Source organism: Phocoena sinus, chromosome 17 (genome assembly GCF_008692025.1).
Source record: "Phocoena sinus isolate mPhoSin1 chromosome 17, mPhoSin1.pri, whole genome shotgun sequence".
NCBI lineage: Eukaryota > Metazoa > Chordata > Mammalia > Artiodactyla > Phocoenidae > Phocoena > Phocoena sinus.
The window spans coordinates 46,268,632-46,286,399 of NC_045779.1; the positions used below are offsets into that span (position 1 = coordinate 46,268,632).

General features: G+C 49.1%; 1 protein-coding gene and 1 long non-coding RNA gene across 9 annotated transcripts in view; both read right to left on the reverse strand.

Annotated features, from left to right (window-relative positions):
• The window catches only part of LOC116742668, a 110,192-nt gene extending 108,121 nt beyond the window's left edge, over nt 1-2,071 (reverse strand). For both annotated transcript variants that reach the window (XR_004346536.1, XR_004346535.1), the window contains exon 1: nt 1,678-2,071. This is a non-coding gene — a long non-coding RNA (uncharacterized LOC116742668). The remainder of the gene's footprint in view (nt 1-1,677) is intronic.
• Nucleotides 2,072-13,501: 11,430 nt separating this feature from the next.
• AZIN1 (antizyme inhibitor 1) overlaps nt 13,502-17,768 on the reverse strand; it is a 33,152-nt gene continuing 28,885 nt past the window's right edge. For 2 of the 7 annotated variants that reach the window (XM_032609875.1, XM_032609876.1), the window contains 3 exons: nt 17,080-17,192; nt 16,540-16,754; nt 13,636-15,993 (listed from right to left, as the gene is read on the reverse strand). In XM_032609875.1, the coding sequence (XP_032465766.1) occupies nt 15,882-15,993; nt 16,540-16,754; nt 17,080-17,192 (440 nt within the window). In that variant the 3' untranslated portion in view covers nt 13,636-15,881. Of the gene's footprint in view, nt 15,994-16,539; nt 16,755-17,079; nt 17,196-17,768 lie in introns of all 7 variants that reach the window. The other 5 variants (XM_032609877.1, XM_032609878.1, XM_032609871.1 and 2 more) reach the window with 4 other exon arrangements.

The following is a 17,768-nucleotide window of genomic DNA, read 5'->3' on the forward strand; positions in this document are numbered from 1 at the left end:
AAAGCCAGTGTGAACAAGGCTCGGGGTCTTCCTTCCATCTGTCTGAAACCAAGCTGTACTCCAATAAAGTGTGATACGAGAAGAATCTAGCGTGTGGTGACTCGTCATTCTGCTGGTCAGAAGCGGCTCGCCGCACAGGGTCCCAAAGGCTGAGCGGAACTGTCAGGCAAAGAGCAGGTTGGGTCAAAACCCAGGATGAAGCTCTTGTGGAAGCAGCAGACACAGCAAACAGGAAGTGCCCTCAGACACAAAGGAGGCTATCGGGCCAAGCGTGGGGCAGAGGAGGGCAGAGTTGACAGCTAATTCACTTCCCCATGAGTTCCACCAAGAGGGAGTTGCAAAGATGAAACTCTGGGCCTCCCAGTAGGCCTCCGGGTAGAGAGGGAAGTTGAAGACAGCAAAACCTCTCAGGCCAGGCAAAGCATGGTAAGGGTTACATGCAGGTGCGGAGGGCTGCAAGTCCACAGATTGTGGAATGGCAGAAAAGAGCTTCACGCAGATCGTGATAACTGTCTCTCTGACAGATACATGAGAAATCAGAATTTAAAACACTGGAGGAAGCAGCCTCTACCAAGAGAGTTCTCAGCATGAAAAAAAAGTGGAAGTTGGGGGTTGCAGTGTTTGTGGCTTAAGTATCCGGCCACAGCCCCCATTCTGCACCTGGCCTTAGCCTCCTAGGATAACCCCCACTGGTCCAGCCCACCAACTTCCCCGAAGGGCAACCACACAGGGCCCAGGACCTCCTGCTACTAACACTTTCCATACAGATCCCCAGCCAGTATTTCTGCCCTTTGATGTCACAGGGCTCTGCATCTTGTCCCACCTCAGCAAACTAGACCCCCTGGCTTCCCAAGAGCTGTTATTTTTAACTCTTCTACAGAGGCCTGGAATACAGAGCTTCCCAGAAGTCTGGCTCAATGTTATTTTGACCTGGCAGGAATGAGCCACCCATTCACACACTTGGGAGAAGGCTGCCCAAGGAGAAGGGGGCCGGGAGCTCTTGCTTTGCCTGAGTTTGAATGGGGGTCACATGGGGCAAGAGGCAGCTCACGTGGTCCTGTGAGGCCATACTGACAAACAGCTCTGGACAGATCTGGATGGGTTTGGTTCACCCAGCTGTTGTGCTACTTCTGCCTGCAAGATGAGACACAACAGCCCCTCCATGGGCTGGCATCACTTGTCGAGCCGTGGCTTTGGAAAGAACGGCAAGTCAAATCCCGGAAAGAGACTGAGAATAAATTGCAGCTGGAGGCCCACTAACGGCAGTTGTGTCTTGCTCATCCTGGGGGTCAAGGGAGGGTGGGGTGAGGTGGGATGGAGTGGGAGACTAGGAAAGCCAGGTGCCTGTGGAGCTTTGCTGCCTGTCTTCCTGGCTCCTCTCCCTTCTGACAAGGGCAGAGAAAACTGTCAGGGTTAAGGAAGCTTCTAGGTGCCGCTTAGGCCACTGCAGGTGGGTACGTTTTAAAGGGTCTTTTGCCCTTCTTGAGCATCCTAGAGCCACAGGAGGCAGCCTCTCAAAGTGGGTGCTCAACACGGACAGTGGCAGACCAGAGCACCCAGAGGCTCCAGCCTCTTACTCAGAGGAAGAAGCCCAGTCTCCACATTCCTTCCTGCAGCGAATCCATTTTCTTTCCTCTGAGGATTCTGGCCTGATTCCTCAGGTAGTAGGAAACTCACCTTTCCAAGGACTGCAGTTATGTCCTTGGCATGTTCTTAAAATTCTTCTTCCTTCTTTTTACGCCTCCTTCCTTCTTACTACTCCCCCCGCCTTCACCGGGCAGCCACCCACCGTCAACTTACTCAGCCTCTCCAATTCTTTGACCCTTGGACAGACATCCTCTTTGAGGGGTGGGAGGTGGAGGTGCCTCCAGCCCTAACCCCATCCCACCGAGGTCAGAGGAGGCCACTGGGTTAGGCCAGTGCATTTCTTCAGGTCCAACCCTAAGCAGGCAGCGCCAGCCCTTCAGGCTTGGCCAGAGCTGCTCCCATCAAAGGGATCTGGGCCGCGTTCTCCAGACACGAACATTCCCTGGTGGCCTGGGGCCGAGCGTGTCCACCCGCGGTTCTTCTCCTCCCCCAGAAACGTGGCCTGGGGCCTTTCCCAGCAAGGGCCTCTCCCTCCCCCACGCCTCCCCAAGCCACCCACCCAGCGCCGGCTCCAGCACGTGGCTCCCAGCGCAGGTTCCCTCCCCGCCCAGGCAGCTCCGCAGGGCGTTTTTCACCCTCTCGGTTCCCCTACCCCCCGTGACTTCTTGTAAAAAGCTCCGCTGGTCCCCACCCACCTCCACCCTCCCGCGGCTGCCAGCCCCGGCCAGCCCCGCACCGCCTCCCCCGGAGGCAGCGCTCTCTCCCAGCCCCTGGCAGCGGGCTCCGCTTCGGAAACTGTTGACTCAGAGGGTGGCCGGGCGGCCAGCGTCTGATGTCAGCTTGGATTGGGGCCAGGGGAGCCGAGGGGCCGGGGGAGGAGGGTGCCGGAGGCGGGCGGGAGCGGGAGGCGCGGGAGGCGGGAGGCGCTGGGCGCGCGGGAGGAGCCAGACGCCGGTCGCGGGGCGCGGAGCCGGGCCCTCCCGGGGGCTGCTCGGCCGCGGCGGGGGCCTGCGCTCGGGCTCCCGGCTCCGCGCTGCGCGCTCGGCGGCTGCGGCTGCCCAGGCGCCCGTGAGTCACGGTGCGTCACCGGAGCAGATGCCCGGGGAGGCTGGAGGCTCCCCGGCTCCCGCTGACTCATCAGAAAGCCCTGCTCCGCGGCCAGGGAGGCGGGGGGCGGGGCGGGGGAGCGGCCCGGGCCGGCGGCTGCCGAGGTCGTTTGAGGCACTACGAGCCGGAAAACCCCAAGAAGGCGGCTGCGGCGGGGGCGCTGGGGGTGCTCGGCGGGGAGCGGGGACGACTGGCAGCGACCGGGGTCACCTGCGGCGCGGGCTGGCGGACGCCCCGCTGTCGGGAGGAGGCGGTTCCGTGGCTCCAGCACTGGCCTCGGCGGCGCCCGAGGTCACGGGGTCCTACCCCTCCCTTTAAGACTTTGGGTCTGTCTATGGGAAGAGACTGCGCCAGCATCCAGGGACTCGACGCTCTCATCCCCTGCCTCAGTCTTTCTACCCGTCCCTCCCCAGGGGAAGCTACTCTGGTGCTGCGGACACCACGTGCTGGGTCAAGACCTGGCCTCAGCTCTTTCCTGTCGCTGCCTGCTAACCACAAGCCCCCCTGACACTCCGGAAATGGAGCGGACGGTCCAGAGAGCTATCAGGAAGGGGCATGAGCAGAGAGGATTTCTCTTTGTGGCTGTCCACCCTGTCCTGGAACAGGGACAAATTCTGTAGCATTCAGGAAAAGCGTGGGGCTCCTCCACACAAGACGCCTCCACCCCACCCCCAGAGACAGGCGGGGGAGGAAGAGGCACAGAGGAGTGTGATCGTCCCCGCCCTTCCTGCATCTACAGCCTGGCCAGGGAGACAACCTTGCGCACACCCGGGCAGTGACAGTCTGGGAAGGGGGTACAGGCGCTTCCAGAAGGCGCTTCCAGAAGGTGGAGGCTTCCTGGTGGAGCTGGCATTAGGGCAGGGACCTTGAAGAGGAAGGATTTCAACAGATGGGGAAAGGACATTCCAGATGGAATCAAATGCCGGGAACCAAAACCTAGAAGGGGAAAGATCAGGGGGAGTTCTGGGAACGGCAAGCAATCCAGTTGGACTGGAAGAACTGAGGCGCACGGGAGCATCAGGGGCCTCTCCCGGCAACACGAACGTGGATCTCAGAAGCAGGCACAGTGGCCCAGAGGGACCTGGAGTCACGCTGGGTTCCTCCCTCTGTCCCTGGACACCGAGTCATGCCAGTTCCCAGACGGGTGGACTCTTTCCAAGTGTTCCACAGTCCTGCTCAGCCACAGCCGAAGGAGCCTTCCTGCCTTGGACAGCTTTTATTAGTTGGTCTCTAACGCAGATCCTCCTTTGTTCAGATATCAAATGCTTTCCCATTCTGTCCTTTGACCACTGTCTGTTTGTACTGATCTCCCTCAGTGTTTCTCAACCGCGACAGCACTCTGGAATTACCTGGGGGTGCTTTAGAAATCACAAATGTTGACACATGGGCCCCCTCCCAGAAAGGTAATTTCACTGGTCTGGGGTGGAGCCCAGGCGTCAGCATTCTTTCACTGGGCAGCCAGGAATGAGAACCACTGATGCAGATGGTCACCGTCAAGAGTGTCCAGATGAGGCCCACACTCCCAGAGCAGGGGCCCCCTGGCCTTCAGACTTCCCAACTCCAACAACCCCCCACCTCCCCCGAGAGCAGCCTTGGCAGATCTCCAGGAGCAGTTGGGCTCCCCAAGGCTGGAGTTGAAACGTGTTTCCCAGGCATCCACTCTGCAGCTGAGGCCAAAGTTTCCAACAGGAAGGGAGGGTGAGGCTTCTGTTTGTTTCCCAAGAGCCAACTGGCCTTTCAAGCCAGTGATAACGACCATGAACCTCACTGGCAGGAGAACCAGGCATCAGTAGGAACTGCAGCCATTTCCTGTCGACAAGGCATACCTGGAAGTGGCCCTAGGTGGAGGTGGCACCACCTGTAACACTCTGTCCTCAGAGGTGGAGGAGGACCCAGCTAAGGACAGATTGGGGACCTGGGCAACAAGTCCTCTGCTTTCTTACGGGCAAAAAGGAGGTGATGCTTCCTGCCTCAAAGGTTCTTATGAGGGCCCTGAGATAAATCACCCCAGCGTGGAGGTAATTTTCAGTAAGCATTCTTTTCTTCCTGTTTTGCTAGTAACTCACAAATTTAGGAAAAATGTCCATGTCTGGGCCTCTCAGCTCTCTCAGCATTTGTCCACCCGCACCTCCCCAATCTACAGGATTTGGGGAGGACCCCGAAACCATATCTGAAGCCAGGGGTAAAGGAAGGTCAGGCTGAGGAGCTTGGCAGTGGCCTGTCTGCTGCAAGGGAAATGACATTAACAAGGGGGGAACCAACGGTCCTCTCCCAGGACTGAGAAGCAGAAATATGGTCTTGAACTTGGGGAGGATCTACAACTAGGAAGAATTTCCTGACAAATGGCAATGCTGCCTAAAGGACTCATGAGAGTTTGTGAAAGTCAGAGATCCATCCTGGATACCTGAGCCTGTCACCACCAAGCAGTGTTGTGTTCCCATTTGACAGCTGAGAAAACTGAGACAGTGACATTCAGTACCTTGGTGAAGCAGGCACAACCAGCAAGTGGCAGAGCAGTGACTGAAATGTGAAAGACCAGCAGTTAAGCATAGTGGGGCAAGACCTCCCCCGACCCCGCTTTTTGACTCTAAGATCTTGGGATTTTGAGTTTTTCATCTCAAGCCTTGTTTGCAATCAGAGCCCTAGAAAAGCCAAACTTAATCCTAGGGCTGACGCATTTAACCCAAAGAGAAAGTGTGTCACTGAAATACTTGTGCACTCCTCTCCCTTTGAATCCCCATTACGGAGGAGGAAACTCTATGAAGGGTAACTAGTGTGTATTGGAAGGTCTTTCTTGGGCAAAATGAGGGCGAACAAGAGATTGTCGAAGGCCTTGGGAAATGCAGTAGAGACGCCACGAGATGGCCCTTTCTTGGATTTAGGAATGGATAATTCTTCCCTCCCTTAGAATTCTCCCCGGCACATCTCGTGGCGTCACAAGGTTCCTGGTGTGAAACCTGCGGGCCTACTGGGAGGTTAGGTATTCCTTTTCCCATTTCACAGATTAGGAAACTAAGCTGGACCGAGGCTGGGATTCAATGTTGGTTGGATCTGACTGCATAAATTCCTTCCCTCGTTCCTGAGAGAGGACTGACCACCTACGGCGGACACGACTGCTAACCTGGCCGCCCTCCCAGGCCAGACTCTCCCCGCTGCAGGGCGGCCCGGGGCGCGGCGGAGCAGAAGAGCAGAAGGAACAGAACCGGCGCGACGCGCACACGCCGAGGCCCAGGGCGGGGGCCCTCGAGCGCCAGGGAGGAGCGCATTTCCCTTCCCGCTCCCCTGGGAACCCGGAGCGGGGGGAGGGGGCAGCCTCTGCCCTCCCCATCCGCCCCGGCCGCCAGGTGCCCAGAAACTCGGCCTCCGCCCCCTCCCCCCGCGCCTGTTCCCGGCGCAGCCCGTATCTCGGCAGTCACGTCTCCCCATCCGGCTCCAAAGTACGAGTCAGCCACGGCCTGGCCAACCCCGCGGAAGGGCGGAGGCAGGGAGAGGGAGGGCGGCGCCGGGTGCGGAGTGGGGGCAGACGGCCCGGGCGGGCGGGGCCGCGCGCTGCACCCCCTCCTCCCTCCCGCGCTGCGCGGGCGGGTCTGCGAGGAGCCGGGTACCGCCCACCGCGCCAGGGTTGGCCCGGACCTAGGGGCGAGGCGCTGGCTAGGTCCGAGCAGCGAGGCCGCCGCCCCGGCTGGGTGCTCTGCGGGCGGGGGGCGGGGCGGGTGGGGAGGCCCGGCGGGGAAAGCCGGGGGCCGCGCCTCCCGAGCGCCGCGCGGGCGGGTGTTGCTGGGGAGAAAAGCGCGGCCGCGGCCCCGCCCCGAGCCCCGTGAGCGCGGCGCTCTCTGCTGGTGCGGCCTCAGAAGTGCACGGAGACTCCCCTCGCATCTACAGCAACTACCCGACTGCAGAGGCAGAGGAGGGCTCCGGTCCTGCTGTAGGTTCGTAGAAATTCCTAGTTAATTAAAGATCTCCATTCTCTTTTAAAAATAATAATAATAGGGCTTCCCTGGTGGCGCGGTGGTTGAGAGTCCACCTGCCGATGCAGGGGACACAGGTTCGTGCCCCGGTCCGGGAGGATCCCACATGCCGCGGAGCAGCTGGGCCGGTGAGCCATGGCCGCTGAGCCTGAGCGTCCGGAGCCTGTGCTCTGCAACGGGAGAGGCCACAGCAGTGAGAAGCCCGCGTACTGAAAAAATAATAATAATAATAATTCCAAAACGAGTGCTGAGCATTAGAGGAAAATTTGGAAATGTGGAGAAGAAAAAAAGAAAACAAATTACTCATAATGCCTGTTTTAGAATTTTACTGTCTGCCCTTCAGTACTTCATATCTGCAAATCTGTGTGTGCATCTTTTATAGAATTTTAAAAGTACAATTTTGTCAGCTTTGTGAACTCATAGGCCTTGTTTTGTTCACTGCACCATCCTCAGTGTCTAGAACACTGTTTAGCAGTGTTCTGAGTGCTCAAAAAACAATTGTTTCTACCAACATGGGATCATGCTTTTCACACTTTCAAGATCATCATTTTTAGCATGCTTAAATTTTCTTGTATGCTCCCCTGAGTAGTAAAAGATTGATGATAAAATGGTCCACTAGCCCCCTTCTAGAATTTGAAGGAATGTGTTTGGAATTTAGAATTATTCACAGTATCTGTATAAGGTGACCACCCCCCACACGCCATCACCACCAGCTGCGGGCTCTGGAACAGCACAACACCCCGTAATCAAACACACCACACTCCTGCAGCAAAATGTGTGACTATTCGCACCAACTAGGATAAATAAACACTATAAACAGCTTCATGTCCCTTCAGGCAGGTTTTGAGGCCAAATGAGTTTGCACCGAACTAAACAAAAAACTTGAGTTTCCAGAACATTTTGAATTTGAAGAGACTGCACTAACCTCAGGTACAAGGGTCTGAAGACGTGAGTCTCTGCTGTGTGCACTTGTTTTCCCATTTGCCTCAGTCTGTGCTCGGTAATCACAGGTAATTGAGGCGCCAGCTGATGAGATGTGAGTGAATGTGGGGTGCCATGTGAAAGGGTAGGATATGGTTGGATTAGACTTTTGGATGTGGCCACACCTCCTTCTCTACTCCAGGCTGCCACCTTCAAACCAATGGACGTCACCACTTGTGTAGTTGCCTTTGTTTCCTCCTGGATTCACTTCTAGGGCTACGCTTGTCCCAGTGGACCCCACCTGGGGATTTTGGAAGAGAGCCGAAGTCCCCCAAAACACCCACACCCACCTGTGACCAAAGGGGCACAACAGTAACTTCTCCAAAAGGGCATGTCATTCGGCTGACATTCTTTGGTTGTGCTGTTACCACATGCACAGAACCATACGCAGCCTCTGGGCTGGGCCTCTCTCTGAACTCCAAACTGAGTACCCAGCCTCCCACTGATATCCCCACCCCAAAGTCACCTCAAATGCAAACATGTCCAAGACCACACTCACAAGCCTCCCCTCAAAACCTGGTCCTCTTCTCTTGTGGCCAATGTGTCAGTGACCGAGCCCATTATCCAGTTACACAAGCTAGAAACTCAGAGGCATCCTCCCCCTCCGTCTCCTCCATCCTTATATCCAACTCACCACGTCTTGCCCATTTACCTCTGAAGCAGCCCTTCACTGCACCACCACCATCTGGTCCCAATGCCAGAGCCTAACCAGGCTGCCATGCCCAATTCTTGCCCTCCTCAGGTCCTTTCTCCACAATGAAGCCAGACAAATCCCTTCAAACATAAGCTCAATTACTTCACATACACTGCAGGACCACCAGGAGAGGCTCCAATGTTTATGGCTTCACCTAGGATTTCTGCAGAATCGTTTGACAGCTCTGAAACACAGCCCACCTCGAGGTATAAAAAGAGTAACACCACCCCCATCTTTCTTAGGATAAAAATAGAAATCCATCAAAAGGCCGGTAGAGCCCTGCCTGGGCTGGGGCATCCTACACAATGCTTGTGCTATGAGTCTCCATCCTCCAGGAGCACTGACCTTCTTCCTCAGGCCCTTGAATTTCCATCTCCTGGCCTTTACACTGGCCGTACTCCTTGCCTGGAACATTCTCTCTCCATCTCTTCACCTACTTAACTCCACTCTTCATTCACATCTCAGTGCAACTATCATTTCACCAGGAAATCTTCCTGACCAAGCCAAGTGCCCCATCATCTGCTCTTTAGCATCAGTGCTGTTCCTTCAAAGCTGAGACTCTTTTGTAGTCTTGCATGTATTTGTTGATTCCCTCGGGACATGGTCCTGTCTGGTTTGCCCATCATGGTGTTCCCAGCACCTGGCCCAGTGCCTGGCATAAAGTCAGTACTTCTTGAATATGTATTCCATGAATCCGCTATCTTGTCTGCTCACCCATCTTGGGACAACCCCGGAAAGGAGGTGGTGTTTGTGAGTTCATTCACCTACCCAACAAAGAGCATCTGTTATGTGCCGGGCTTTGGGGATATGAAAAAGATACAGCCATGACCTCAAGAGCTACTGGAAGATGGCAGACTGAGAAACCAGCTGACTGACTGCCTTCAAAATCTTAACTTCTAAATCACAAAAACTGATTCATGGATCTAGCAAAGCCATAGTCACATAGAAAACATTCCCCACAGATCCAATCAGCAAGAGTCCCTTTTCTCCCAACCCACCAGCGCTAATCATTCCCTGCTTTTTGAGCTGGCCTCAACCACTTGATCCTACAAAAAGCCCAACCTGACCTTCAGACTGAGAGGGTCCAAAGGCTTGCCTGGTGTTTGGGTTCCTTGGATGCATCAAGCTATGTAAACTTGGTTTTGTGTGGCCATAGGTATGTCATTGGTGGACCTGACATCCCAACTTGGAATTCAAAATGCACCTGGAAAAAGCCACAAAGTTTAACCACCACATTCCTTGAGTGCCCAGGTCTTCTAGCCTTTGGTTATATTGTCTCACACCCAGGAACAAGGGTCCCCCTTGGGCTCAGAGTTGTCACGGTAACTTGTCAGTGGGCTCAGCTCCAGCAGTTGGAGGCAGAATCCCCTCTTCCTCCTGGCTCCGACCCACCTCGAAACCCACTGTAACAATGGATTGGGACAGAGAGGCGGAGGCTTGTGTGACGTTCAGAAACATGCTAGAACATAAGAATTTAATACTACGTGAAATCAACTAAGAAAACCGAAATTGCTTGCTGCAACTTCGAGGAGGCACTATGAGCAAAGATAATCCACGAGCGCCATCTAGTGGGAAGATCGGCCATTGCCGCCCAATCCCTGAGCCCTTGAGTGGCAGCGATGTCTTCTGTTTCCACCAACAGGGAAGGCCAGCCATCTGCATCTGGGCCCTTGCTAGAAAGAGCATTTTGAGCTTAATTGCCCCTGGCACTGTGCTCTGCACTGTGGAAAGAAAGCTTCACTCATATTCTATGGATGCTTTGAATTTTGTTAACATTTTTAAAATTTGAATTTAAAGTGTTTCCCTTTTAACTCTGGCTGCTAGGAACCTCAGAGACAAAGCATGGTCAGACTTTAGCAGCACCTTGTGATGGTCACTTTTGGACTAACCTTGCCTCAGTTTTACCTAATATTTAAAGTTGTTTTCCACTTTACTGCCATATATATATATATATATTTTTTTTAATTTTGCGGTAAGCAAAATTTAAAACCTCTCACTGTTGTGGCCTCTCCCGTTGCAGAGCACAGGCTCCGGACACGCAGGCTCAGCGGCCATGGCTCACGGGCCCAGCCGCTCCACGGCATGTGGGATCTTCCCAGACCGGGGCACGAACCCGCGTCCCCTGCATCGGCAAGCGGACTCTCAACCACTGCGCCACCAGGGAAGCCCAACTGCCATATTCTTATCTAGTTTCTTTTTTTTTTTGGCTGCATTGGATCTTAGTTGCAGCACATGGGATCTTTCCTTGTGGTGCACGGGCTCTAGAACACACAGGCTCAGTAGTTGTGGGCTTAGTTGCTCGTCAGCATGTGGGATCTTAGTTCCCCCACCAGGGATCGAATCTGTGTCCCCTGCATTACAAGGTGGATTCTTAACCACTGGACTACCAGGGAAGTCCCCTCTAGTTTCTATCTTATATGAAGGATATTTCAAAGAATTGTTGGAAGAAGATAGAGTCACCAGTAATTCCACACAGTCTCCATTACCAAAGCATCTTATTCAGGAGTCATCAGGAGCAAGAGGGTTCTAAGCCCCAGGGAGATTCAATGAGCAGGAACCCAGGAGATATAATGGCAAACACATACTGAAATTTTACTACATGCTGAGCACTTTTCTGAGCACTTTAAATGTAAAAACTCATTGAATTCTTACAATCCTATTTTTTATAGATGAAGAAATGAAACTCAAATTTTGGGGGCAATTTGTTATACATCAATACATGGAAGAGGTAACTGAGGATCAGAGAAGTTAACTTGTCCAAGGTCACACAGCCAGTAAGTGGTAGAAATGGAGTTACGATGCCCCAAGTCCACGTTCTTAACCACTAGGCTCTACTGCTGCTTCATGAACTCTGAGTCAGGCAGCAGCCGAGGCCAGAATGGAGAAAAGCTTTGTTTCAGGGTCGCAGACTGAAAGAGGAACTCACAAGCTGAGCTGTGTGGCACAGAACCACCTGCAGTTGTTGGTGTGTAATTGAGGTTGTGTGGATATTACACAGTTGCTGACTCTTGTCCAGCCCAGCATCCTGGATGAGGGATGCGGGGGACCCTGAAGGGTCAGACCACTTACTGTAGCAGGCCGAAAGATAAAGTGGGGGCAGGTCCATCCCTCAGAATCCAGAAATGAGCTGAAAGCCTCTAAGAGGCCTCCTGAGATGGAAGTGCCACGTGGGCCAGGATTTAGGGGTATTTTGTTTACTGCTGTCCCAGTGTTAGAATAGTCCCTGGCCTGGAAATATCAAAAGGTATTTGTTGGAGAATAAATGAACAAGCAAAGAAATGAATTAATTAAGGTTGAACTCACCCTCGGGCATTGCTGTGAAGAAGCCACGCTGTCTGAGAGGTGCTGCGGGATCTCACTGGATGAGTAGCAAGATGGCACCTTTGGGGATTTTAAAAAAAATATTTGGGTTGTGCTAGGTCTTAGTTGCAGCATGTGGGCTCCTTAGTTGTGGTATGCGGGCTCTTAATTGCGGCATGTGTGTGGGATCTAGTTCCCTGACCAGGGATCGAACGCCAGCCCCCTGCTTTGGGAGCACAAAGTCTTAACCACTGCGCCACCAAGGAAGTCCCTACACCTTCCGTTTGAAGGCAGACCAGGGCCCAAAAAGCACAGATCCCAGACAGGACTACAAAGGGAGACTTCAAAGCAGATTAGTGATTTCATCAGACCCGGTTCAGGAGCTCACTCTGCAGCCATAAGGATGGTGGCTCGAGGGGAGATCCTAGTAGCAGAGAGACTAGTTAGAAACCATTGAAATAGTCCAGGTCAGAGAGAGGAGGCAAGGCTCTAGAACCAGGTCTCTAGCCTGACTCTGGCCCTGCCGTGGCGTTGGGGTAGTTTGGGGCTGCTGATCTTCAGGGTCACGTGGTGTGGGTGGTCTGTCAGCAGGCGGAAGGCGGGAGAGGTGAGCTACAGCGAAGTGGGTGATGGCCGTCTGGGGGCTGAGTTGCGGGAAGAGAGAGGTTAGTGTTGACAATAAAAAGGGGCCACTCAAGTTGAGTGGTGGTGACAGAAAAAAAAAAGTGGTGACAGAATTCTAAGCACAGGCGAACAGGATGAAGTCTGGCACCGTCATTTAGGAAAAACTCTAACTGGAATCTGGGGCTGAATCTAATCACAGTAAGACCCTGCTGGTTTAACCAAAGGATCTTTCTTCTCTTGCACTCTCATGCAACCCCTTTTTTTTTTGCGGTGCGCAGGCCTCTCACTATTGTGGCCTCTCCCGTTGCGGAGCAGGCTCCGGATGCGCAGGCTCAGCGGCCATGGCTCACGGGCCCAGCCGCTTCGCGGCACGTGGGATCTTCCCGGACCAGGGCACAAACCTGTGTCCCCTGCATCGGCAGGCGTACTCTCAACCACTGCGCCACCAGGGAAGCCCCAACCCCTTTTTTCTATTGCCAATACATGATCACTTCGTCTGTTAGCCAGCTGTGGATTAACTTTGCACTTTCCCATAATTGACCCAGTGCTAAATTTCTTCCTAATCCATCAACTACAAAGGGTTTTGACAGGCGTAAGCGGTATTATGGTAGAATCAGGATTTCAAAGATTAAAATGGAACTGCTTTTGAAACTGAAGCCAATATAGGTCATGGAATTCAGGAGTAAGAAAGATGGTGCTTACCTGCTCCAAGACAACACACAAAAGCTGGTAGCTTATCCCTTTAAGTAGGTAAAGATCAGCCTCCAGCAAAAGCTAGACTAGAACTAGTTTTTGTTTCTTACCCCCCTAGGCCAGGTTTCTTCCCCTGAAAGCCTGCCATCTGCAAACACTTTATACCATACTTCTATCCCTACTTCAGGATGGATGAGGCAGGGATTAAAGTATTTGTAAGACTTATTCACAACTTGAATATGCAAGATTAAGATTTTTTTTTCTGATTTCATACTTTCAAGCCAATTAAGCAAGCATCCTTTACTACATTACTGCTCAAGTTGCTAATAACTACTGTGAGGAAATCAAGAGTAACTCCCCAAAAAGAGACAAAAAAAACAAAACAAAAAACTGGTGTGGCTTTTTCAACCCGAATTTGCATTCAATATCAGCGCCCACATTTACTTGGAAGGAATATCTAGCTTAATTTATACAGAACTATTTAAGTGTAAGTTTAAACCTGTTAGGAAGCTGGTGAATATGTGACCCAAAGAAAAATCTTTGGGCTCACATATATATTGGACTTTATCAAAGCCTTCAGTATTCCGAATGTAATATCCAGAATCATTTTACCAGATTCAATTTGTTACTATGTGATAAAGCAAGATTCTGAAAGAATGCTTACAAGTTAACACACAAAGCTGATATGTAAAATTACAACTCTTTCACGACAGAAGCCAAAGCAAAGCAAAACTAAAAGGTAAGGAGGAATAAAAACATTTTATCTGTGTATTCAGAATCACACACAAGTTACCTTTACAGTTCAATTTACTATATAGAAATCATTTGGGTTTTATAGTTTCAGTTAAATTCTGAACTGAGATTACAATAGTTTAAAAAAATTGTTAACATTATTTTAAGCAAACCAAATTGAAATACATAAGTTCAAACTTCAGATTTATGGCAAACAGTCTTCAAATACAACACAGGTATTTCTTAAAGTTACCGTATCATTCATGTCTTACTTGCAACTCTGAGCTGTTTATACACAGAATAGCTCTCCTATAAATATGGCAAAATCGACACGCCATGAAACTCAAAGTTGTATAGTCAGGCCAATGACTCAAAGTTGTACCATCTCTTAAAAGATTTGGCATTTCTGGACCAAAAAGCACAAGTAAAGAAGGTTAGGAACAATTCCTCCTCATTACAGTTAAAAAAAGTTGCATGGTAGCTTGGAATTTTGCATAAAACCCCACATTACATCTTGGAAAAGCCCAAGGGTAATTTAGATGACAACAGATTGGGGTCTTTTTTTTTAATAGGACCCACAAAATTCAAATGGGAATTAATCAAATCAAAAATATTAAGCACCTACTGGTTTAAGAGATTGAAATTTATTAGAGATTCATGATCAATTTCCTTCCACCTTGAAATCAAGGTGTAAAAACCAGCTATTAAGTGCATTCCAAACTTCTCCTATGTAGCACAGGTAGAATTTTCTGTCCATTGGCACCAAAGTGAAGTCACATTTCCTCTTGGTAGACAGAAATTCCACATCTGAACATAGAGTAAGTTAGGAAAAAATGACCCCTGTTGCTTATTACTATTGTGATTCTGAGATCTAGGATAACTAATATACTAGCAGTGAACAATGCGAATTCCTGGCAACAACTGTCATGTTAGTGACTCTAACTCACTTCCCCCAATCACCATAAAATTTTAGTATGAAAAGAATTAAAACTACACTAAGCTGAACAAATGGGAAATAACAAGAAGCTAAGTGAACAGCTAAAACAAAACAAACCCTAAGTCTGAAATCACTGCAATTGAGAAACTGAAAATAGGTGTGCTTCTCCCCACTCCACCTCACAATTTTCAATTTAAATAATATTCCGTGCAAAGGAGCATCAGGTTTCTGGATATAGATGTAGCCCTTCTTTAAGATTTAGTGCGCTGCAGTTTTCTGCAATTTTATTTCCCTCTCCCAAAGTTTTTTCAAGGTACTTAAGAGAATGTTCCATTTCAGCCAAAAGATTTGTGATTCAAAGATTTACTAAGGTACTCTATGCATTCTATCTGTACAGAAACACCTATTAATTATTACAATTGGTTTATGAAGGATTAACATTTTTGGTGTTAAAATTGTTAAACATGCTTACTGCACATCAACTCTCCATAATGAATCTCAACTTCACAATGATTTACCATTTTACTTAAATTACTAATTAAATAACTGAAAAATGTACTGAGCCAAACTAAACTTAAATGGGCTATAAAGGAAAATAACCTTCTAAACAGTCCATATACACATCTATTTCGAAACTACTTTTGCTAGCTAGCCCCTTTCCCAAAGTTTTAGCCTGAAAGAACAGTAAAATCTACACAAAATTTTATTGCAATCATACAAGGGTTACATTAGGTCAAATACAACAAATACTATGATGCAATTGTACATTTATTAAACTACAGTTCAAAGCACAAATTTACACATTCTAAATACACTAAACGTATCTAATGAAATCACACTGGTCTTCCACTGACATTTGATATATCTGGGTGAAAGACATTAACTTTACAAGACTTTTTAAACACGAATCCTTAGTATAAAAACTGTGTACTTGTATGTAAACGGTTTAATGGGGAACCCAATTAATGGGCTTCCATCTCCACTAAGTCATCCATTTTGTTGCATATTTTATTTTAAACGCTTAAGGGGTGGGGCAAACTGGTAAGTTTAAATGTGGATACATTATCTTAATCTCCCAATTACCCCCAGTGAATTATAGGTGAGAGCTAATTTTGTCTGGTCCCAAACAGCTATTACTAGTAGTTTTTGTTTCCAAGAGAATTAACAGAATAAGATTGTTCAAATTTTTTCCACACTGGAATGTAGACCAGACAAGCTTAACCTGCAACTTCATATCTAAAAAAGCGTTAATGCCTGCTTAAGCTTCAGTGGAAAAGTTGTCTTCCTGGCTCAACTGAATGCAAGAAGGCACAAAGAAGAAGTTCTTCATCATTGTGTCTGAAGTAATTCCAGCATCTTGCATCTCATACCTACATAAGGAAAAAGAAAATTTGAATTTAAGGATAAAGAGCACACAACCACGTAACAAATGGACAATGAAATAGGACTGTAAAATAAGTGGTCTTCCAATTACTCTTTTTTTTTTAAATTTTCATTTATTTATTTGGTTGTGTTGGGTCTTCATTGCCGCACGCGGGCTTTCTCTAATTACATCAAGCAGGGGCTACTCTTCATTGCGGTGCGCGGGCTTCTCATTGCAGTGGTTTCTCTTGTTGCGGAGTTCAGGCTTTAGGTGTGCGGGCTTCAGTAGTTGTGGCTCACGGGCTCAGTAGCTGTGGTGCACGGGCTTAGTTGCTCCGCAGTAATGTGGGATCTTCCTGGACCAGGGCTCAAACCCGTGTCCCCTGCATTGGCAGGCGGACTCTTAACCACTGCGTCACCAGGCAAGTCCCCCGATTACTCTTAAAAGATCATTTTGCTATTACTTTTAAGTTGTGCGTTCATTACAGAATTAAAATTAGCAAACGTTCTGTCACCTCAAATACCCAATCTGCTTTAAAACAAAAACATCTTACCAATCACTGTATGACATCATATAATAAATAGCTGGCCTCTGAAAATCATTAAAAGCAGATGGTTCATGGAAAGAATCTGCTCCCATGTTATCAAAGATAAGCCAATCTCCCACATTCAGCTCAGGAAGAAGACAGTTTTCCACAATTTGATCAAGCTCATCACAGGATGGACCCCAAAGGCTGCTTGTAAACAGAGGCTCATCTTCCTTGTATTTCTGTAGGGAAAAAAAAGGTGTTGTTTTGTTAGGTTTTTACTCAGGCAGGCACTGAATTTGAAGGTGGATAAGAGCATTTTTTCACTATCTCAGATCAAATGTGCCCCTGGAAGAAAGGCCTAGAACCAGCGGCAGTGATGCTCCTTAACTCTATCTAAGGAAGCAACTAAAGGAACTCAGCCAGAGATATGCAAATCCTCAAAAAAGGGGCAACCTTCCCCCATCCTAAAATATTTCTCCAAAAATTGGGATGTATCTTAAAAATAACAGCTCGTTCATAAACTGCCATATAAGCAGTTTTTATATTATATGTAATAAAACTTGCCTTGTGAACCTCTGGAATGGTATTTAAGTCCTCAGACAGTTTACTTGCAAAAGAACCATAAACACCATCGTTCATATAATACATGAAGGTTGGTTCATCACTTCCGGTTTTTCCTACTGAAATGAAACAGGAGAAGTAATGATGAGTTTAGAGTAAAACATCTAAAAGGTGTATTAAAGTCTGAATTAGTATTTACAGAACTGACTCGTAGGTTTCACATTCCTCAAAACATAAACACCGATATATATATACTGACATACCTTAAAACTGTTAGCCTAAAATACTGAACACACTTCACAAAGGAGGATAACCAATGAAGACATGAAAAAAGTGCTCTACATCATTTGTCACCAGGTAAATGCAAATTAAAACTACACACTGAAATACCACCACCATACGCCTACTGAATGGATAAAATTTAAAACATTGACACCCCCCCCACAAAAAGTCAGTGAAGGTGGGGAGCAACCAGAACTTGCATATATACATTGTCATTGGAGGGGCAAAATAGTAACACCATTCTGAAATCTTTGCAGACACCTACTCTGTGACCCAGCAATTCTATTCTTAATCATTTACCTAAGAGAAATGAAAAATGTCCACAATTCCAGTAGTACAAGAATGTAGTAATAGTTTTATTCTTTTTTTTTTTTTGTGGTACGCGGGCCTCTCACTGTTGTGGCCTCTCC